Genomic DNA, 23,108 nt, shown 5'->3' with positions numbered 1-23,108 from the left:
ATTTGGAAAGTCCTGATACTATAAGAGGAGAGCAGTTTGTCTTCAGGTGACTGAGATGCCCGAGGCTCCACCGTGTTCTGCTCCAACTGCAGCACCTCAGAGTGTAACCTGTCAAAATCCATCGCACTTACCCATAACCCTTACACTGCCAGGCAAACCTATATACAGATCTCTAAGGAAGGGAGAACTGCGCCGTCTGTGCAAAAGCGTTAAACTATTGGGGTCATCCATAATATCACTACAAGTATGATTTATATATTACACGGAGTCCCCAGTTATGTATTGGTTACATATGGGCAGGCATTAAGAGGTTAACATGGCACAATCTACTATGGGATTAGGAGGGCATAGACTGTCGTGTCAGGTCTCTGGATTTCTGTTCTTTCTTAATCAACTGGTGTCAAATATAAATTAAATAAAATCTGGCACAGGCAGATCCTTATCTGTTGTCACTTATGACCAATGCCAAAAACACTGTACGGGAAGATGAGGCAAGGGATCGCAGAACATAAATGTGGCACCTCACACGAGGGAACTGGTTATTTAGCAATTCCCAAGTATAATACTGTATTATTCGTTACAAAGCCATGTGCTGAACCGAGTCTTACCTTGCAACGATGATGCGTGGCGTCCAATCAGAGAAGGTAATTCGGAGCAAATGCCAGTGAGAAGATCGGTACAACTAAGCCATGCCCCTTAACACACTGGATGAAGAATAGAAGGGCAATATGTCATGGGAACCCTCTCAGCTCTATTGAATGACTAATATGGCTCCTAGTGGGTGGAGCTCATATTTTTCAGCCATTTAATTGGTGCTAAATTGGTTCCCTTTTACATGGAACGATTATCATTAAAAAAATCACTGGATCATGTGTATTTGAGCAATAATCGTGTAAAACGCGGCCAACGATCGAATGACAAACTCATTTGTTCATTTTCTGCAGACATAAAATCATCGTTCAGTCATTCGCAAGTCGTTGCATGTAAACAAAGATCGTTAAGTCGTTCACATTCACTAGGCTGAACGAGTGAATGAGCGAAGGACGAAAAAATGTACACAAATATCTACATATATAAAGTGAAGTAATGTATAAAATGAACAATTCTGCCATCGTTCGCTCGTTCACTTGTTCAAACGATTTCTTGTTCCATGTAAAAAGACCTTAAGGTGGAGTTACAGTGGGCAACATCGTCTCTACTATTCCAGCTCTGATAGGACCTTGGACTAATGCCATAATCTAACAGTCACCTTTCACTACGAGCTGGACGCCATCTGTTTCATATAATAGCCATCCTTGTATCATTGTGTTGGTTGTTGAGTTGACAGGTTATTTCCTTGTGCCCGCAGATAATTACCTCATCATGCCCTCTGGGAATCTACAAATTGTGAATGCCACTCAGGAAGATGAGGGAACATATAAGTGTGCAGCATACAACCCAGTGACCCAAGAAGTGAAGACATCGGTTTCCAGTGACCGACTTCGCGTTCGACGTAAGTAGAGATCATGATTCCAGCAAAAGGTTTCACAACCTAAATATTGCCAAACTGTAGAGCACATATGAAACTCTACTGTTCTTGATGTCCATCATCTTCTGTGTCTAGGATCCACGGCAGAGGCTGCCCGTATCATCTACCCACCAGTGGCACAAACCATCATAGTTACCAAAGGACAGAGTCTCATCCTAGAATGCGTGGCAAGCGGCATGCCACCTCCCAAAGTCTCCTGGGCAAAAGATGGGACCGATGTTGTCAGTGATGATAACAAGACACGCTTCTTGCTCACCAATCTCCTGATAGAAGCTACGAGTGAGGAGGATTCTGGGACGTATGTCTGCACGGCCTCCAACGGAATCGGGGATGCAGGATCAGCCTTCATCTTCTATAACGTACAAGTTTTTGGTGAGTTCCTTAAACATTTTCTAGAATCTGGAAGATTAGTGTAGCTCGTGTATTGTGTCGTAATAGAAATGATATTCCATGATAAATTCTTAAAGGGAATATCATCAGAAAATGACATTATATAAATCACATTTTTGTTTTAAACATGTTTTTTTAAGAATTTTTGGTGATTCATTTTTTTTTTTAATTTTCAGTCACAATCTGTATTTTTTTTAAAAAAATCCTAAAATCCTGCATTTTTTACACTGACTACAGAGCCTAATAATAGTCTGACGCTTCCTGTTCTTTAGAAAAAACGTTGTAGCAGTCATTTCACTAACATCACAGGCAGTCTCCCATACAAGTCAATGGTTCCTCCTGTCCATTGTATGAATTGCCCATGAAGCTGCTGTAAAACATATCTCTACATACATGCTGTTAAATGTAACTCGCCCCCCATAGTCATGTATACATCGTTGAATTAAAAAAATCTACATTCAGAGAATTAAAACAAATTTCAGAAATGTAATGTTACTCTCTGTTTTTAATTAAGAAAGAAATTAATTATATAGTCCCTTTTAAAATGTTTTGTAAAATTTTCCTTCTCACTCTAGAACCGCCAGAAGTAAACATGGAAAGTTCTCAGCAGATCATCACCTGGGGTCAAAGTGCTAAGTTCACTTGCAATGTTAGAGGCAATCCTCAGCCCTCCGTGGTATGGTTGAGAAATGCGATGCCTCTTCTACCCAGCTCAAGACACAGGATTTCCAGGAGAGTCCTTCGGGTGAACAGTGTGGGGCCCGAGGATGATGGCATCTACCAGTGTGTAGCAGAGAATGAGGTTGGGAGTGCACAGGCGTTGACTTTCCTAGTGACCACAAGGACAGGTGAGGAACATGTACCTAAGGTTGTCTCTAGAAATATGGTATTTAGTCTAAAATCTTGACAGGTTGGCGAAGCGTCTTCAAGTGTTGTAACCACTTTCTTTTATATTCAGGAATTTTTCCAAACCTGGCATCAGAAAATAATGCTCCTCTTCCAACTGCCCCTCCAATCCCTGATGACAAACAGCTGCTCTTAAAAGCTCAGTTGAAACCAAGACCCCCCACACCAGGGTTACCCATCCCATGTCCGCTTGACAAGACCACCATCCTCCACCCTGAGGCTCCAATAATCCTCAGTTCTCCTCGAACGTCGAAGACCGATTACTATGAACTGACCTGGAAACCCAGGCACAATGGTGGAGCCCCGATTCTGTTCTATACCATCAAACATCGCAAGGTAAGTAGAGCTAAGAAAACTCAGACACCAATTTCACCCGATCTGGTACTTTGTCTATCTATAGAACACAACGAATGAATGGCCTTGTCAAATTTAATTGAGGATGAACTGGTTTTGTAAAATAACTGGTGCTTAAGATGGGTCATCAATGTGTGTTTTCTGGAATACCACCCCAGGGAACACCAATGATCAGTAGTAGTATAGGGATGACTTACTTCTACATTCATACCCATGTGGCTGAGTGTGATGGGGGTCACCAGAGGTGGAACCTGTCTTCATACTTCCCTTCTCTTTTTGCTGAACTCTGCAGCAGGTTGTGAACGCCACAGATGATTGGACGGTATCACGTGTTCCGGGAACACAGCATCGCCTAATACTCGCCAAATTAGACCCTGGCAGCTTATATGAAGTGGAAATGGCAGCATATAACTGTGCTGGGGAAGGACAGACAGCCATGATGACCTTCCGGACAGGTAAATTACCAGCTTTTTGTCGGTCTTCTCCAGTTTCTAGAATAACCATGGACATTGAGTAATTATCCCGTTTCATCCTCCTTGTAGGACGACGTCCAAAACCAGAAATCATTGCCAGTAAAGAGGTTCAAATCCAGAAGGATGACCCCGGGACGAGCACTATAAGCAGCATCCAGTCCGATAACAACCGGTTATCTCGTAAGTAAACTGGTGAATACTAGTATTGATAAGGATCTAGTGGGAAGCTTGATTGTAATGAACTCCGTTCTGATTACAGCTCCAGAGGCTCCAGACCGACCAACCATCTCCATGGCTTCAGAGACATCAGTGTTTGTGACGTGGATCCCAAGAGGTAATGGTGGATTCCCCATCCAGTCTTTCCGTGTTGAGTACAAGAAGCTGAAGCAGCCTGGAGACTGGATTCTGGCCACCAGTGACATCCCACCATCCCGGCTGTCTGTGGAGATATCAGAACTCGAAAAAGGTAATGGCGCAGTTATATAAAAACAAGCGCTCTAATACCAGTCATGTCTATGGTGGGACTGACATACTTGGAGAGTCTTGAAGGCTTAGAAGATACCAACACTAAATCTTGTAGTTACAATGACTTGCCTAATTTTGCCTAAATTTAGCTGTGTGATACAAAAAGCACACTGCAAAACATTTCCTGTGGATTTTTGGACATGAGTTTCTATTGGAGACTGTGGACTGAACTCCTCTGGACCCAGTGACTTGGTTACAGATATTGTAGGATTGTGACAGTACGTTTCTGGGTTATTAGCAAGTGATTTCTGTGTACATGGAAGTTGTCTACTGGTCATGACAGAGAAGATGGGCAACTTATTGTCTTTATTGCGTTCTTTCTTCAGGAACCTCCTACAGATTCAGAGTCAGGGCCCTGAACATCTTAGGAGAAAGTCAACCTAGCGCTGCCTCCAGACCTTACATGGTGTCAGGACCCAGCAACCGCAACTATGAGCGTCCAGTCACAGGTCCTTATATCACCTTTACCGAAGCGGTCAATGAGACCACCATCATGCTAAAATGGATGGTAAGATGCCTTTGCCATATAGGGTGGTGATTGGGACCTGGGTAAAAACATATGTCTATAGTATCCTGGTGGGAAGGAGGTGGTATCTAATATTCTATGTTCTCATGTATGACCCGAAATGTACCATACCCCCCAAAAAGGTAAAGCATTATATGCTGCTCCCTAGTGGTTATAAAAGAGTTAGCAGACTTCTCATCCTTTATGGGAATCCTAAGCCAAGACTGTATATTCATAATATCTTCCTTCCACAGTACATACCAGCGAGTAACAACAACACCCCCATCCATGGCTTCTACATCTACTATCGTCCCACGGACAGCGACAATGATAGTGATTACAAGAAAGACATGGTAGAAGGTCAGTAGCGATCTCCTCTGCTGTACATATAAAATACCATAATCATCGCCTTCTACATTTAATGCAGTAATGTAATACATATTTTCTCCACTAGGGGCACTGTTTTGTTGCTTCTCAGGTTTTACTATTCTTAATGTACATTGATACACATCTCTTATGTCCCTGTACATATTTACATCTGTATTTATTCACTCCCTTGCATCCAGGTGACCGTTACTGGCATTCCATTACCGATCTTCAGCCTGAAACCTCCTATGATATCAAGATGCAATGTTATAACAAGGGTGGCGAAAGCGAGTTCAGTAACGTCATGATGTGTGAAACCAAAGGTGATTAGGGTTTTACTTATTATTCTAAGGGAGTTAACGTGTGCCGCATTGACATTAGTAGCTCCTACTTATAGGGCAGATAATGTGACCTTCTTATATACTTATAAGCAACTAGTTTGGTCTGTATCCACCACTTTTATTTTTATCATCGTCCCCTTCACAATTCAAGATGTTGGGGTCCATGTTGATGGAAAGGCTAAGGTACCATTGCGATGGTAGTCATCATTTTCTGGTTCTCTTTACTTGCAGCTCGAAAGTCTTCCACTCAACCAGGTTACCAACCCCAGCCTGCTGTGCCATCGCCACAACCACCACCCAACAGAAATGGACCTCTGGGAACGGCCACATTGGCAAGGTCCAGTGACTTGCCATATCTCATAGTGGGTGTGGTTTTGGGGTCGATTGTTCTCCTAATAGTCGCTTTCACACCCATCTGCTTGTGGAGGGCGCTGTCCAAGCAGAGTAAGTATCTGCAGAGGAACTCCCAAAAAGTTCAATTCTTATAATATTGTTTGTACCAATGTTGTGTAGATATTCACAGTCTGGAGCCAGATGTGTACATTTAAATGTTCTACAGCACCTTCTATACATATGAACATTCTAGAGCCTGTTGTACATATTTGGACATCCACATTGTGTAGATATGGTAGTTCTAGATCATGTTGGGAAAAGGTGAACATTCTAGAGCATGTTGGGTAGAAGTGACTGTTCTAGAGAATTTATATACGTGTATGTAGGAGTAGATATAAACATTGTAGAACGTGTTAGGTAGGTATAATTGTTTTAGAGCATGTTGGATATATGTGATGGCTCTAGAGACAGTTTGACAGATACGACCATATTAGAGCCTGCTGGGTAGATATGATTATTCTAGAGCACGCTGGATAAATAAGATTATTCTAGAGCACTCTGGGTACTTATGATTGTGCTGTAAGATGCTGGGTAGATGATTGTTCTAGAGCATGTTGGATAGATAAAGTAGTTCTAGAGCACAATGGATACACATGACTGTTCTAGAGCATGTTAGACAGATATGATTATTCTAGAGCACGTAGGCTACATGTAATTGCTTTGTAGGTAGATCATATTGCCATTTGTCACCATCATCTTTTTTTCCCTTTTTTTTTCTTGTAGAGCAAACCACAGACGTAACGTTTCCCAGTTCGGGCATCCTTAACCCCTCCTCCTGCCAGTATACCATGGTGCCACTCAGTGGGGTCCCAGCCATCAGCACCATTCCTTACTCTAATGGGTCTGTGCTAAATGGCAACTGTCCTGCTAAACTGGTATATCCCAGCGGCAAACAAAGGGATTACTGCTCCGAGACTCTGCACAAGGTAAACAATGGCGCCCACAAAATGTCTTACACTGTATAATACTCTATTTGCATCCAGAGATGCATTCACAGTGTGCACAGGCAAGGTTTCATGGGTGGCATACTGCTGACAAATTCCATGTGGCAGCCAGCACAATTTTTGTAAAGCAGCTTTGGATGTGACTGGAGTATAAGATATACTGGGTAACAATGTAATAATATGGGATGGATACATTGTATCACCACGTTATAGGAATGGTGGGTAGGTGTGAACTGATCAGTGGCTGATGCAAGGTACCAGTGAGGAGGGTCTCCTTTATACTATTCTTTGTTGTGAGACCCTCCAATACCTCCTCCCAGTGATTAGTACAGTAAGGACCTGCAGTTTGTAGACCACACTGAATGTATTCTATTCTGCTTTGTTTGAACAGGATGAGGCGAGTACACTGCTAGAGAATGACTGCGGACCCCCTGAGCACACAGACCGTCACTCTGCAGAGTAAGTGTACCCTTCCTGGTAGTCATCTGCATGGATCATTAACATACGGAAGACATAGGACTGCAGCAAACAATTCAGTGTGCCAATCAGTGATGTAAAATGTGATACTTTGTGTTGATTTCTTGATATACTGCCCCACTGATTTTCGGATGCCCTCAGTCTATCCTTTGGGGAGCCTCTTAGTGGGTGAAAGTTACTGTAACATTACTGTATCTATCTTAGGTTATATGAACGTCAGTGCAGCAACGTGACCATAATGTGTGACCTGTGTGATCGGGACACGGCTGAGAGAGCTCATCCCTATGCAGACATCTCCCCACCTGAGGACCAGATGCCAGCCCGAATACCAGATGCCAATCAGACATTCCCCATCCTGGCAGTGCCCAGTGAACACCCTATATGCCAAGGTACAGTATACATAACACATCCTACGTTACCCAGGAACAATGCTACATCTAGCTTGGATCCATTGGATTATATATGATCGATGCTGCATGATCCTGGGATCCACTGTGTTATTAGTGATCGATGCTTCATGATCCCAGGATCCACTGTGTTATTAGTGACTGATGCTGCATGATCCCAGAATCCACTGTGTTATTAGTGATCAATGCTGCATGATCCCAGGATCCACTGTGTTATTAGTGATTGGTGCTGCATGATCCCGGGATCCACTGCGTTATTATTGATCAATGCCTGCGTTATTATTGATCAATGCTGCATGATCCTGGGATCCACTGTCTTATTAGTGATCAATGCTGCATGATCCGGGGATTCATTGTGTTATTAGTGATCAATGCTGTATGATCCCGGGATCCACTGTCTTATTAGTGATGAATGCTGCATGATACCGGGATCCACTGTGTTATTAGTGATCAATGCTGCATGATCCCGGGATCCACTGTGTTATTAGTGATCAATGCTGCATGATCCCAGGATCCACTGTGTTATTAGTGATTGGTGCTGCATGATCCTGGGATCCACTGCGGTATTATTGATCAATGCTGCATGATCCCGGGATCCACTGTCTTATTAGCGATGAATGCTGCATGATACCGGGATCCACTGTTTTATTAGTAATTGATGCTACGTGGATTTTGGATTCAATGCTTCATATATGATCAATGCTGCACAGACCTACGATCTACATGATATCAGTTATGATCAATGCTACATGGACCTTGGCTCCACTGTTTCATATACTGCTAATTTTATAGAGATCAGGGATCCACTGCTTCATAAATAATCAAGGTGGCATGGATTTGGGATTCACTATTTTAGAAATGATCAATTATACCCAGTTTAAGGATCCACTGCTTCATAAATGGTCAGTTCTGAACAGATTTGGAATCCACTTCTTTATAAATGATCAATGTTGCATGGACCTTGGCTTCACTGCTTCATATATGGTCAATTATGCAGAGATCAGGGATCCACTGCTTCATAAATGATCAAAGTTGCATTTATTAAGGACCCTTGACACAGGACAGAATAAGCCACATGACGCACCGCGAGCCGCGGTTAACTCATCGCATCTTTCATGCAGACCCTAAAATCATTGTTGGTCTGTCGGTGGATCTGCCTGTGTAAACAACCATTGTTCATCTATGACCGATGGCCTATTTTCTGTGAATGGAGGCGGTTGGGTTGGAGCGATCTCGCACTCGCTCTGCCTCCATTCACTGAGCGATGATCGTTGCTGTGTAAAAGCACAGGAAGGATCATCACTGGGACGGTTGTTGGACGCCCTGTAAAAATGGTTTTATGGTCAGCCTCTCCCTAGTTTGAAATGGCTGATAACAGGGAACAATATGTTGCATCTTTATCTGCACATCAAATGGAAAAAAGGCTGACATGTTTGTGTTCTCTTTGTGGCAGACTGCTCGTACTTCCTGCCCCCGGTTGAGATAACGGAGAGTCTGGTGAAGCTGAAGTCTCTCTCGGACCCCCATTTCCATTGTAACCCAGCACAAACCAGTGATATAGAGAACTGTCCGTGCCAACACACATCCCAGAGACCGGCTACCTAATGGATGGAGGACTGAATAATGGACAATATATGGGATGATGGAGCTGAATACATAATCCTACTGAGAACCTTGCCTATGGGCTTGGTAATTTGCTGAACCCTGATGCTTTCTAGTTCAAACCTCTACAACACTACATCTCCTGCAATGCAATACAGCAGAGAAGAGTCACTGACCCATCAGGGAGCCGCATAGGCATAGCTTGAAGATCCTGGGCCCTCTCAAGAAATCTAGTCTAGGGCCCCATAACTGTCGCAAGCGGTTTATAGCACTCACACCATCTATGGCCGCCCCTCTCAGTAGTATTATGCCTCATGGCCCATTTATCCCCCCCAACCAAGAAGAGAAATAAATGGAGTTTATTTTTATACTATAGATATTTATAATATTTATGCTTATGTACATAGATTTATTTTCTTTATAAGGAAAGATTTGTATGGTCATAATCCCACGACCGCTGTATCCCACAATTCCACAGGACAGTAGATAGCCGTTGGAGCCAACATTCCCTGAGATCTAATAATGTATAGCTTGCGCTAGCATGTAAGCCCAGCGAGGCTCGAGGCAGAGTGTGCCCCGCTAATGATGCCTCCTTGTCTTCAAAGGACCAAGCGGCGTCTGCAGGGTGGCACTGCGCCTCTGGCTGATGGATGCACCTACGCATTATATATACTTTGCCTTGATGCAATATCAGACATTTGGCTGCTTTCAGTGTAATTGTAATAAATCCCAAGTGAAAATAAAATATATGTATTATAACACCCGGATTTCTTGCTGTATCTTCATTGCTTCTGAGGGATCTTTCACACCGGACAAAATTGTTCGCAGGACGCAGCGCAGATGTGGATTTTATCAATTAGTGCAGATTTTGTTGCATTTTTTTTTTGTGAACCGTCTTGTGGAATTTTTTTTACATTTTTTACATAGACTTTAGGGCTTATTCAGATGACTGTATATCGGCCGGGTTTTCACGCCCGACCGATATACGGTGTCCCTCTGTGCAGAAGGAGGGGGCTGGAAAAGCCAGGAGCAGCGCACTGAGCTCCCGCCCCCTCTCTGCCCCTCTGCCCTGTTTGCAATGGGAGGGGGCAGAGCTAAGTCTTGGAACTTAGCTTTGCCCCTCCCATTGCAAATAGTGGCAGGGGGCGGAGAGGTGGCAGGAACTCAGTGCACTGCTCCTGGCTTTTCCAGCCCCCTCCCCCTGCACAGAGGGACGCCGTATATCGGGTGGGTGTGAAGCCGATATACAGTCGTCTGAATAAGCCCTTACTTGCAGAAATACATCTTCTATATGTTAGAAATCCACTACAACCATTCTGCAAGATGTCCTAAATTCCTTACTAGAAAGCTTTTCCGCTGCAGAATTTAAACTAACAGTTTTGTAGCAAAGACGTGTGGATTTTAAGAGGTACAGAATTCAAGTCCCATAGGGATAACATTGTTCCACTCAGACTAAGTCCATCTCATGCGAAAGAGCCCTTAAAGTTAAGGCCCATTTAGACACAGCAATTATCACTGTCTCATTTACAGCTCAAGATAGCGATCACTTTGCGCTGCAAGTGGAGGATGCATTAGACAAGCAGAGTGTCCCCGCTTGTCTTCTGCCTCCAGCTGTTCTCCGCTCTGAGCGCCTGGTTGTTGTACAGCTGAGTGCTTGGAGCAGAGGATGCAGAAGACAAGCGGGTTGTCCCCACTTGTCTTCTGCATCCAGTTGTTTTCTGAACAGAGTGCCCGGCTGTTATACAGCTGAGCGCTCTGTGCGGGGTATGGACAATAGTATCAGCTGTATCCCGCTGTGAATCCCTGATACGGCTCATTGTCATCTTTCAGCATGCTAAGAGAGAACGATGAGCGACGGCTTAACGAAAACTGCACAATGTCAGCGCAGTTACACACAACGATTGTCGCTCAAAAGACGGATTTTGAGCGAATTTTGAGCGATAATCGTTGTGTCTAAATGGGCCTTTACTCTGTCTACAGGGGAGAGAGCAACACAACTTGAGAAATGTCAAAATCCAGCACTGCAATCCCATGTAAGGCCAGAAGGGGGAGTTCCAGCCCCTGCTGTCAGTGAGCAGACTGTCCACCAAGCAACATGATGACTCTCATGTGAAAACTTTTGCAAAGACATAAAAATATGGGGATCCCTGCCCTCCAAATGCTGGTGTACAGATGTAGCAAATGTATTATGATAACAAAAATCAGGGTGCCCCATCACAAGACCTAGAATAAGGTTCAGTAGTGCATTAAATCAGGGTTCAATGCCTCTACAGCGCCACCTCTTGGAAGGCAGCTTCCTATAAGTCAATGTCTGACCTTCTAACAGGCCTTGCAGCATGACTAAGAATGTAAGCAAAACAGACCCATCTACAGACAGTTGTTTCAGGGGTCCTTGCCCCTTGTTGGTGTGCTGCAGCTGGAGAGACATTGTATCATCTCCCATTGGCATACCAAATTACCCAGAGGATTATTACATGATCTATAAGCCCCTTTATAGCTACTTAACGCTCTCCACGAGGAGTAACAGTACTCCTGATCAGGGATCAACACTAGAGATGAGCGAGCGTACTCGGATAAGCACTACTCGCTCGAGTAATTGGCTTTATCCGAGTATCGCTGTGCTCGGGTCTAAAGATTCGGGTGCCGCTGCGGCTGACAGGTGAGTCGCAGCGGGGAGCAGGGGAGAGCGGGCGGGAGAGAGGGAGAGAAAGATCTCCCCTCCGTTCCTCCCCGCTCTCCCCTGCAGCTCCCCGCTCCGTGCCGGCACCCGAATCTTTAGACCCGAGCACAGCGATACTCGGATACAGCCAATTACTCGAGCGAGTAGTGCTTATCCGAGTACGCTCGCTCATCTCTAATCAACACACATGCAAATAGTAACACAAATACAAACACATGAACAGAAACATATTACTAACCTTAAAGCGGTATTCTGATTGTGAGTTTATAAAGATATAAATGAAAAGATCTCCAACTTCCTAATATACTTTGTGTGTCAATTCTTCACCATTTTCAAGATTTATATTTTTCTTCAATAATTTGCATTGCTGTTCTCAGCTGAGAAGTGAATACAATTGTATCCAGTCGAGACAATGCTCTGTGAGCTCAACACATCAGCAGCAGCTGCACAAATCTCTATTAGCGAGCTACAATGTATCAATCCATAATCTGGGCTGTTTATCATTGTGTACACTGGCTACACTTGTATCCACTTCTCAGCTTAGAGCAGGGCTAGCTATGTACAAAATTACTGGCACTGAGTGTAAACAGTGTTCTCATTCACTGACAGCAAACAAATATAGTGAAGAATTGATATGATGTATATTAGAAAATTGTAAACTGTCCCATTTAGGCCGCCTGCACATGGGCAAATTTGCATCGCGGAATCCAGAGCGGGCGTCCGCCTCCGGATTCCGCAGCAAATACTGCCCATAACATGCTAATGAAAAATGCTTTTTCCTCCGCATGTGGAAATCAATTGCAATTTTCGGTTCTCGGAGGAAAAATCGCAACATGTTCTATTTTTGCGTGGATTCCGTGCGGGCGGCTTCTATCGAAGTCAATGGAGGCTGTCCTATCCGCGGCCCTACTACAATGACATTGCGGAAAGGTCACGGATTCCGCATCATCGCTAGGCGATGATGCGAGAAAAGCCGAGGTTAAAAAAAAAAAACATGTACTGCGCATGTCTGACGGGTCGCCATGTGGAGGAAGATAGAGGATACAGAAGGCACGTGCGAATGCCGGCTGGGCACAGGGTTGGATTCCACTGTAGGCTCCCGCATGCAGAATCCGATCCGGTCATGTCCAGGCGGCCTTATGCAGAAATTAAAGAGTTTATACTAGAATTGTCGCTACTTCCAGCTCAGTTCTGACAAGTGGCTATGCGATATTGAAGCCCCTCCATTGTTGGGGATGTCATCACTGAGGGTCTCGCTGTTGGCTCATTATAATTAAGCCGCCCCCCTTTCGACAGTATCTTTGCATTGGCCATGATAGAAGGACTCTGGCTTAGGTATTATAAGGAGCCGATTACCAGACTCTCTGCAAAGATATCACGACAATGGTGGGGCCGCAATACCACATGACCGCTTGTCAGAACTCAGCTGGAAGTGGCTGATCCGTCTTCACTACTCCCGGTAAATTTTTGCAATCCCTGGATAACCTTTTTAAGCTTTATTTACTTAAAGGGGTATTCCCATCTCAGGATATGCCATAAAAAGCTGAAGTGCAGGTCCCACCTCTGGGGGCCTCACCAATCTTGAATTAGGGCCCTGGCCACTATTAATGTGGTGGTTGGGAGGATGGAAATAGGCGAGTGCCTTGAGCTATGCTGTTTGCATGACTCCCATAGAAGTGAATGGAAGTTACACAAACAGGCGCTGCAAAAACAGATTAGCTCACTGTTTGTGTAACTGAGAATGACTTCTATGGGAGGTATGATAACAGAGAAGCAGAGCTCAGCTGTATCCATCAGCCCGGCCACCTTGTAATTCACAATGTTCCCATCAGCTATGTGTGGCCAAGATAAGAACACCCCTTTAAAAGTGGAAAAGGTCTTTAAGGATGCATTTAGACAGGTGACTTTCATGCGAGTGCAATATCCGTCCAAGAAACTCAGACCGATATCACCCTTGTAAGGGTTCCTTCACACAGGCGATATGATTTTCATCTGAATGCATCGCGGCCACATGCAGGAACAAGAGTTAGCCATGACCAAGTCGTGGCTGCATCTCTTGTTTTGTCGCACACTCAGACGGCCAGGGCTGTGGTGCACGTACGCCGCAGCTCGGAATACCGTCGGGCAGCTGCCAGCAAAGGCAGAGGGCAGGAGCTAGTGTGTTAAACTCCCATCCCCTCTCCACCCCCTTGCCGACTGCCAGCAAGGGGAGGGGTGGGATGGGGCAAGAGCTAGTGGGAGAGCTTTGCAGGCGGCGAGGGGCGGAGAGGGGGAGGGAGTTTTACAGAGCCACTTCTAAACTCCCTCCCACCTCACTTTTCCAGCAGCTCTCATAGGCTCCCATAATAGTCTTATGGGATGGGCCACCGTATTCCAGCTAAAGATCGGTCCAGTGTAAAAGAGGCTGGCCAGAATAAACACCGTATGCGCCATTTTTTCCGGCCGGCCAATTTTACGCCCCCCAAAATAGTCCATCTGAACAAATGCATTGAAATCCAATGCTTCAGATTGTCACGATTTTTAGCCGGCGTTTTATCGTGGCAAAGTCGCCATGATAAAACGCCCCTGTGAATAAAGTGCCATTTTCTCATGCATGAAAATCACCCATTCCCTAGTCGAGCAAAAACACTCACATGAAGCTTGCATGTGCATGCGAGCACAATTAAATTTTTTTTAGCTCCCATTGGGAAGAATGTGTGTTTTTACACCACAGCAAATCATCTATCAACAGTGCAGAAGTGCCAGCCACAGTGCTGCTATAGCATTGTCCTCTATAGGGGCCTAATACCAATAATAGCCATTGTAGAACACGCTGCGATTTGTTTTCCCCATGTGATTTCACACGGACAAATCGCGGCCGTCTGCCTAGGATTGCGTTTTTTTAATGCAATCCTATGGCAGCTTCCACGGGCGGAAATTCTGCGCGAGATCCCGCTGCAGAATTTCCGCCCGTATGCAGGTGGCCTTACTCTTATGTCCATGCAGGAGATTTGGAACTCTGTATCAGGAAAACTGAGCTCCTACCTGTATAAAGATATACGAAGAAGCTCCTCAGCATAGACTTTAGATGAGATAGGAGTTTAGTAAATTTTTTATATATATATATATATATATATGATATATATATATGATAATTACTATATATTACATGCATGTTAGTTGGAGTCTGGCAATATAAATTTTTTACATTGGGGAGGGCTTTCTGGAAGGATCAGAAAAATGAGGCCCATGCAGGATTTTCCTTTGGACCATTTGTGGGCAGGAGAGGGTTAACGCGCTTCCCTATACATAGTCGTTGGAGCGAGCAGCTATAGAGAGTTATTAGTGCAGCTCCACATCTGCTGCAGGCGGCCATATAAATGTATAAATCTTGTGCGTCACACTTTCCGCTGTCACTGGCGTCCTGCTCTATATCATTTTATTTTACTGCTGTTTAAACTGGGCCTGGATCCCAGCGCCGGCATCTGGGGAGCGCCAGCAGCAACTAAAACACCAAGCTGAATGGGCCGCTTCTTGTGTTCAGTCCTCGTTATGAGGTCCAGAAATCCCTCTCATGGCGGCCGCCAAGGTGCAATACTTATTTTGGCTGCTGCCCTCCTGCTCGCTTTTAGGAATAAAGAAGGGGCCATTTTATAAAGAAAATCTGAAGCGCGCTGCGGAGGTTAACCCCTTCATTCACAGGACGGGGACCCCGCTGTCACCATGACCCAAGTTAGTGCAGATGTAATGATATTTGTAAGGAAATTCAGTAACTACATGGGGAATGTAGCACCTAATGGATCTCTGAAACTATCATACATGACAGGATTAGCTACAGTGGCTCAGCAGAAAGTATCAAACATGACAGGATTAGATACATCAGTGTAGCAGACATGATGCAATTAGATGCAACAGTATTACATATGGTTGGGTTAGATACAATGTCGCATATATGTAGCAGATAGCATCACACATTATATGATTAGATACACCAGTGCAGCAGACAATATCACACATGCCAGTATTATATATGGTGGTTAAACAGAAAGTAAAAGGCATGATAGGATTAGATACACAGCTCAGTAGGCAGTTATCACATGATAGGATTAGATACACGGCTCAGCAGACAGTATCACACATGATAGGATTAGATACAGCGGCTCAGCAGACAGTATCACACATGATAGGCTTAGATACACAGCTCAGCAGACAGTATCACTCATGAGAAGATTAGATACACAGCTCAGCAGACAGTATTACACATGATAGGATTAGATACACAGCTCAGCAGACAGTAATACACATGATAGGATTAGATACATAGCTCAGCAGGCAGTATCACACATAAGATTAGAGTGGATCTTTTTATTATAAAAGTAAAAAGCATAACAAGGGACAACAACAAAGATAATAGGAAAATAACTAGAAAATTGCTGAAATGACACAGAACATAATATACCAACTCAAAAAATTATCAAAATACAACAGTCAAAAGCAAAAAAGATCATATTTACAAAATATTACAGAATAACCAAGTGTCAAAAAACTTCTCATCCCCCTTTCCCTCCCCCAACCTAGTGCCTTTAACACATACACCCACCCCATAACACATAACATAATACCAACCGCCTACACAGACACACAGTATACATAGTACACAATAACATATAATACATGACCTCCAATAACCCACAGGCTATTACATCGAACAAAAACTCCCAATACCTTTGGCCTCCGACTCTAAAGCCCTGGTTCGCTCCTGTGAGCCCTCCACTCAACTTTTAAGCTAAAAAACAAAACAAAAAGCTAGGGTGAAAGAACCCAGCCCCCACAAGAAAGAGTTCTCCAGGTTAGGCCGCCAGCACACGAACGGATCTGAATAGTGGAATCCATGATCGGCAACGGCGTGGAAGACCCACTGTAATATTCACCCATTGGAAGGTCTTGATATCTGCAGCTTCAAGCAGATATGCTGATGCAAATTACGATTTTTTTTGCACAGAAAAAAAACCGCAGTATGTTCTATTTTTGCGCGGATTCCGTGCGAACTGGCTTCATTGGTCTCTTTGAGAGAGTTTGAATCACCTGCTTGCGATCTTTTTTTCACACGGATGAACCGCAGGTCTTCCACAGTGGAAATCCGCTTGCGGAATCCGACCCGTACATGTGTAGGTGGCCTTAGGGAGCCCCAAAGCAAAAACCCTTCCAAAGGAAAGACGCCCAAGGCTCACCTAATCTCTCAAACTAAAGGGAATAATAATAATAATAATCTTTATTTGTATAGCGCCAACTTATTCCGCAGGTCTACGAGAATGCTCCTACTTACCTTATCCTTGAGCAGGATTTTATGCTGCATTGATATTAAGCACCATGCGTTCCACATAGAATACATAACCATTATACTTATTAAACATAACGTGCAGCGGGCCCAACCACCCAGATCTCTGAATGCACCATAATATCGCTTAACATAGGTAAGGTCGGCTAGCCAAGGGCAACCGATGGAAGCCCCTACCCTCATGTATACCTCTATATTAAAGGGAAAATGAAGCAAGAAGTGGTTCATGCTCAACAGAGCGTTGCCACACGTCTCGCGGGAATGACCTCTTTCCTCTGTGTTCCTGTACTTCAAGTTGTCCCGTACATATAGCTTACTATGGAAGCAGCGCTAGGTCAAGTCCCAATACTTCAAGGGGACTTAATTTAAAAGAATTAGTCCTACCATCAAATCCCGACCTGGGCAATCTCTGAGGGCCAATGGACTCTGGAAGTAAGTTGCCAAAAACCTCTGGTCAAACACCCGCCTAGCCAGCATCCTGATTTCTACACAATCAGCCTCCATTGGCGTAAAACCTTCAGAACTGGCGCAGCATAAGTCGGAAGATGTCTATACTGTATGCATAAATCCTTCACATGCCCTCCTGTCTCTCATTCCTGGAAGGAGGGCTGAAACCATCCGTTACAGGAGGATACCCACGGAGGAAAGCGCTGCGGAATAAGTTGGCGCTATACAAATAAAGATTGTTATTATTATTATTCTTTTCCAGAGGCTTTTGATATTAATTTTTAAAAAGATATTCACAAGGAATACCACTGGGTAGACCATATCCAACCCACCTACTCTTCTCGTATGGTAAGTAAGTAACCTCCCTGTTGACTGGGTTCAATCTATTTCCCCATAACAGCTGGAAGAACAGACTGTGTTCCCTTGGTCAAACTCAATGCCCAAAATCTTAGTGAAAACGTGGGGTTCTGGGAATGTGTCTAGAAGATCCAAATCAGGCCAGAGACACCCACACTTTTCCCAATTGATCGTTGGTGCAAAGACATCCGAGTAGAAGTCAACTTATGACATCACCCACCTCACCTCCTCTCCAGTGGTGACAAAGTTAGTAACATCATCAGCATATGCCACTGTCCTCAAGGCCAAGCCTGGCACCTCCTGGTCCATCCTGACCCCTGCCAAGGGTCCCCCATCCACCCTTCTAAGGAAGGGATGAACAGTCAACACGTAAAGCAAGGGGCTTAAAGAGCATGCTTGGCAGACACCAGACCCAACCCCAAAAGGATGTCCAACCTAACTGTTTACAAGTGGGCAACTCTCATCCTCTCAATACAAAATTAACGATTTACAAACCCCACTGGAAGACTGTATTCAAAAGGACAGACCAAAGATACTCATGATTTACTTGATCAAAAGTTTTCAGTTGATGCAGGGAAAGTAAAAATCCCTTCCAGTGACCCGCTCCACAGCCTCCTGGAAACTCAGCATGGTGCTAAACGTGGAACTGGGGCACGAATTTCACCAACCTACTGAAAAGCACTTTCGCCAGTATTGAGGAGCTCTAGGGAACGCCAATTCTCAGTGCGGAGCTGATCTTTACCCTTTGATAGAATAATTAAAGTTGACCTCCTCATTGACTTTGGCAGAATGCCAGAAGTTAGGCACTCAGTCAGGGCTTGTTCACACATGTGCTTTTTAATGCGATCTTGTAAAAAAATACACAACATGACCTATCTTGTGCGCAAATTCAACGAAAACAATGGGCTTGTGAAAATGCACACGTCTTGCGCAGAAAGCCTGCATATGCACTGTGAATATACGGAGGAAATCAATGTGGTTTTGTGAATATTTTTTTTTTACAAACATGCTATGCATTTGCGCACATGTATACATGTGAGAGCAGGCAATATATGCGGACGCAAGTGTATTTGGTCACGCGGCCAAATGATTCATCTCTTGAGCAAGGATATCACAGTGGAGAACTTCTCCCGGCTGCCCCCAGTGGAGACCAAGTGCTCGAGTTTCCTCCTCAGGCTCTGATACATACGCCTTCTATTCAGGCTTCTGAGGTTGGAAAGCTGTCGGAAGAACCTTCTTACCCGATGTTTGAACATCTCTCACCACTGACCTGCTGCTGCATAGGCCCAGTAGTGGTTCCTGGCTCTGAAAATCCTCAAAGGACTGTCTTATTTCCACTTCTTCCAGGAGTGACGAATTCAACTTCCATAAATTATTGCCCATTCAAAGGGTTTCTGTAACACTCAGAGAAGAAAGAATCAAACAGTGATAACGATGGAGGGACGGCTTCCTCCTATAAATAAAACCTATTTATCCTAAACCTACAATTACTTCCTTTGAAGTAAGTGAACCCCATGCGCTTTGGAGTGTGCTGAACATGGACATCCACAAGACGTGCCTCACCAACTATGCTATTTAATGCAATGCTATCATCAGTGGCTAAAGGGGTCACAATTGCAACCCAGCCCCTCCACCACAATAATGGTTATCGCAGCCCCCCATGCTCATGCTCATGCGGTCTCTCATGAGGAAGTTACTTTCTTTTTTACACACACAGGTAGACGCAGGGGACCCTGTACTTCTCACTGTATAACACAGATCAGCTCCAATCTGGTACAGAGACGGGATGGAAGCCAGGGTGAAGCTGAGCCCCATGTATCGACCAGTCGCTGGCCAACTTTACCCATCACCGCCTACTGTGCAGCATTGGTCTGAACAGCAGGCGGCGCCAGGACCGGAGTGAAGCTGCTGATAATCAGGACTAGGTTGCAGCTTTATGACCACCCGAGTGCAACCAACTGTGCCCACCTACCTGACACACCAGGAGGAGGACCCAGAACTGACCGCTGGGGAGAGGTGGAGGAGACTGAATGGGGATATTTACAGGTGGGCACAGTGAGCACCAAACACATGACTCTAAACTACATAGTCATACAATAGCTCTCTATGCCCTCCTACTGTATATTGTGAGCTTCCTGTGTCACACTCCTATATACTACAGTATGCTCTTTGTGCCCTTCTCCTATATAATGTACCCTGACCCCCTGTGCATCCAATTCTATAAACCATGACCTGTTGTGCCCCTCACTTAAATATACTATGAGTTATAGTATACAGAGGTGTGGGGCTATTGTACTTTGTTTCCCCGAAAAGAAGACACTGTCTTATATTAATGTTTGCCCCAAAAGAGGCACTGGGATGCCACCGGCTGAGTGAGTATTGATGCTTTTTTTTAATCTAAGGTAACTAGGACTTATTTTTGGGGGAGGGCTTTCAAGCCCCCACTCCCCAAAATCAGGGTAGGAATTATTATCGGGGTAGGTCTTACTATTGGTGAAAGACGGTATATAGGAGGGGACACATGGGTGTCATACTGTAGCATATAGCAGGGGAATATGGGGGTTATACAGGAATGTCATAGTACATAGGAAGGGAGAAACGGGTGGTGGGGGTCATGTTATATACAACCATGTTATATAGGAGTGGGGCATTGGGGGGGTCATAGTATATAAGAGTGGGACCACAGGTAGGGTCATAGGATGCAGGCGTGTGTGTGTATAGGGGGTCATAGTATATAAAGAAGTAACACGGGGTTTCTTAGTCTACAGGAGGATATATAGGGTTCGTAGTATATAGGAGTGGGGAATACGGGGAGGTTATAGTATATAGGAGGGTCACATGGGGCTCATAGAATATTATTGGCATGGGGATGTCATAGTCTCAGTATATTGGTAATGTTCCTTACCTTATGCTTATAATTTCAGAATTGTTATTTTTTATTCCGCAATGATATGGTAATTTTATACAGTCACAGTATGATAATATTATTTAGTCATCTTGTAGGGGTATTATGCAGTCAGAGTATGGTGATATCATTTAGTCACAGTACGGTACTGCGCCAAGGGGGCCCAAGTTGAATGTTTGCACCTAGACCCATGAGCCCTTCGCTACGTCCCTAGTAGAGATGAGCGAGCATACTCGTCCGAGCTTGATGCTCGTTCGAGTATTAGGGTGCTCGAGATGCTCATTACTCGAGACGAGCACCACGCGGTACTCGTCTCGATTAAACAAGCACTGACCATTGAATTCAATGGAGCCGGCAATACAGCCGGCTCCATAGAAAGCAATGGGCTGCCGGCGATCGCGGGATGAATTGTCGGGAAGGGCTTAAATATATAAGCCCTTCCCTGCAATTCATCCAGAAATGTGTAAAAATAAAAAAAATATATACTCACCTTGTCCCGGCAGAACGATGTTAGCCCATTGAATTCAATGGGGTCGGCAATACAGCCGGCTCCATTGAAAGCAATGGGCTGCCGGTGATCGCAGGATGAATTGTCAGGAAGGGCTTAAATATATAAGCCCTTCCCTGCAATTCATCCAGAAATGTGTAAAAATAAAAAAAAATATACTCACCTTGTCCCGGCAGAACGATGTTAGCCCATCGAATTCAATGGGGCCGGCAATACAGCCGGCTCCATTGAAAGCAATGGGCTGCCGGTGATCGCAGGATGAATTGTCAGGAAGGGCTTAAATATATAAGCCCTTCCCTGCAATTCATCCAGAAATGTGTAAAAATAAAAAAATATATACTCACCTTGTCCCGGCAGAACGATGTTACAGCTGTGGCAGAGGAGAACGATCTTTACGCTGACAGTGCGGGGGGGGGGGGGGGGGTCTTCTGTCCCGCTCCAACTTGCTCGCGCCGCACAGGTCTTCTGCTCATGCGCAGACCAGCTGTGCGGCGCGAGCACGCCGCAGCGGCCCCTTCAAGAGGCAGACTGCGCAAGCGTGTCTAATCGAGGCAGAAGAAGGGTTTGGTCGGCGCCATGGAGACGGGGACGCCAACACCGGAGGGGGTAAGTATATAACTTCTGTATGGCCAATATTTAATGCACGATGTATATTACAAAGTGCATTAATATGGCCATACAGAAGTGTTTAACCCCACTTGCTTTTGCGGGACAACCCCTTTAATGGATGCAAGCGTCAACAGGTTGAGTGCCGCCCATCATTGGTGATCCAGTTGAATGGCTTTCCCCTTACTCTCCCCTTCCTCCCCATCAGAAGAAGAGATCTCCCCTTTATTTCTCCTTAAAGAAACTGAAACATCCATACTTTCTTTCTCACCCCCACTCACATCCTTACCTTCACTTTTTGGCCCTTAGGGTAGCCCTCTTCTCAGAGGAAACCAGGTCCTTCTGAGAAAAAGACCCAGCATCCTCCGGAGTTCCTTCCTTAAAGGTTTCCTCTACCACTTCTACTACCACCTCACCCTTGGCCTCTCCCCATTGCGAAGAAGAAGAGGTGTTATCTGGGGCCTGGAACTGGTTAGAGAGGTCAACCAGAGGGAAACCACTTGGGCCCTTCTTTGGTATCTGTACCAGAGTGAGTGGGACCAAATGATCCCACTCTAAAGAGGAAGAACCCCTGGTTTTCCTTTTGTTCTTCCCTTACCCTTTTTCTTCTGTTTTTGCCATCTCTCATCTCCATCATCCGCACTTCATGGGAGGATGCAGCAGAACTAGCTGCCATCTCCTCTCTCTCCATACTTCTGGTTTCCTCATCCACATCACTATCACTCAGGGTCTCAGCAGTAGGGTTTATTTGATGCTCCTCACGCTTGGGCCAGCCATGCACTCCACTGAGATCCTGTAGCTATTTGTCCCTACAAGCCTTGCCTCTAGATGGACGGACCCTCCATCTGTGCCCAACTGGCATGGGCTAAAACAGAAAGGACAGTGACTAAGTGGGTGCATTAAAGGACCACACAGGTTACATTGAATTTCTCCACAGGACAAGGGTGGATGATCTTTTTTCTGGAGACTTTTGATGGTGCCACCGGCCTCACTGCACTTCTGGGTTCTCGCAGCTATACTGGAAGCAAAGTTGCTTACATCATTCTGATGCTGCAGTGGCCCCCAGTCCTCAATAGT

General features: G+C 44.8%; 1 protein-coding gene across 1 annotated transcript in view; it reads left to right on the top strand.

The window, feature by feature from the left end:
• BOC (BOC cell adhesion associated, oncogene regulated) overlaps positions 1 to 9,972 on the top strand; it is a 55,718-nt gene extending 45,746 nt beyond the window's left edge. Inside the window, exons 5-19 of the mRNA XM_066599311.1 lie at positions 1,349 to 1,492; positions 1,604 to 1,900; positions 2,494 to 2,766; positions 2,877 to 3,160; positions 3,471 to 3,633; positions 3,721 to 3,831; positions 3,911 to 4,117; positions 4,503 to 4,684; positions 4,936 to 5,041; positions 5,248 to 5,370; positions 5,620 to 5,832; positions 6,505 to 6,707; positions 7,117 to 7,184; positions 7,407 to 7,591; positions 9,063 to 9,972. Of these exons, the coding sequence (XP_066455408.1) occupies positions 1,349 to 1,492; positions 1,604 to 1,900; positions 2,494 to 2,766; positions 2,877 to 3,160; positions 3,471 to 3,633; positions 3,721 to 3,831; positions 3,911 to 4,117; positions 4,503 to 4,684; positions 4,936 to 5,041; positions 5,248 to 5,370; positions 5,620 to 5,832; positions 6,505 to 6,707; positions 7,117 to 7,184; positions 7,407 to 7,591; positions 9,063 to 9,214 (2,711 nt within the window). The 3' untranslated portion in view covers positions 9,215 to 9,972. The remainder of the gene's footprint in view (positions 1 to 1,348; positions 1,493 to 1,603; positions 1,901 to 2,493; positions 2,767 to 2,876; positions 3,161 to 3,470; positions 3,634 to 3,720; positions 3,832 to 3,910; positions 4,118 to 4,502; positions 4,685 to 4,935; positions 5,042 to 5,247; positions 5,371 to 5,619; positions 5,833 to 6,504; positions 6,708 to 7,116; positions 7,185 to 7,406; positions 7,592 to 9,062) is intronic.
• The last annotated feature ends 13,136 nt before the right edge of the window (positions 9,973 to 23,108 follow it).

Source organism: Eleutherodactylus coqui, chromosome 4 (genome assembly GCF_035609145.1).
Source record: "Eleutherodactylus coqui strain aEleCoq1 chromosome 4, aEleCoq1.hap1, whole genome shotgun sequence".
Lineage (NCBI taxonomy): Eukaryota > Metazoa > Chordata > Amphibia > Anura > Eleutherodactylidae > Eleutherodactylus > Eleutherodactylus coqui.
Note: the sequence above shows the minus strand (reverse complement) of the source record. Positions and strands in the feature narration are given on the sequence as shown.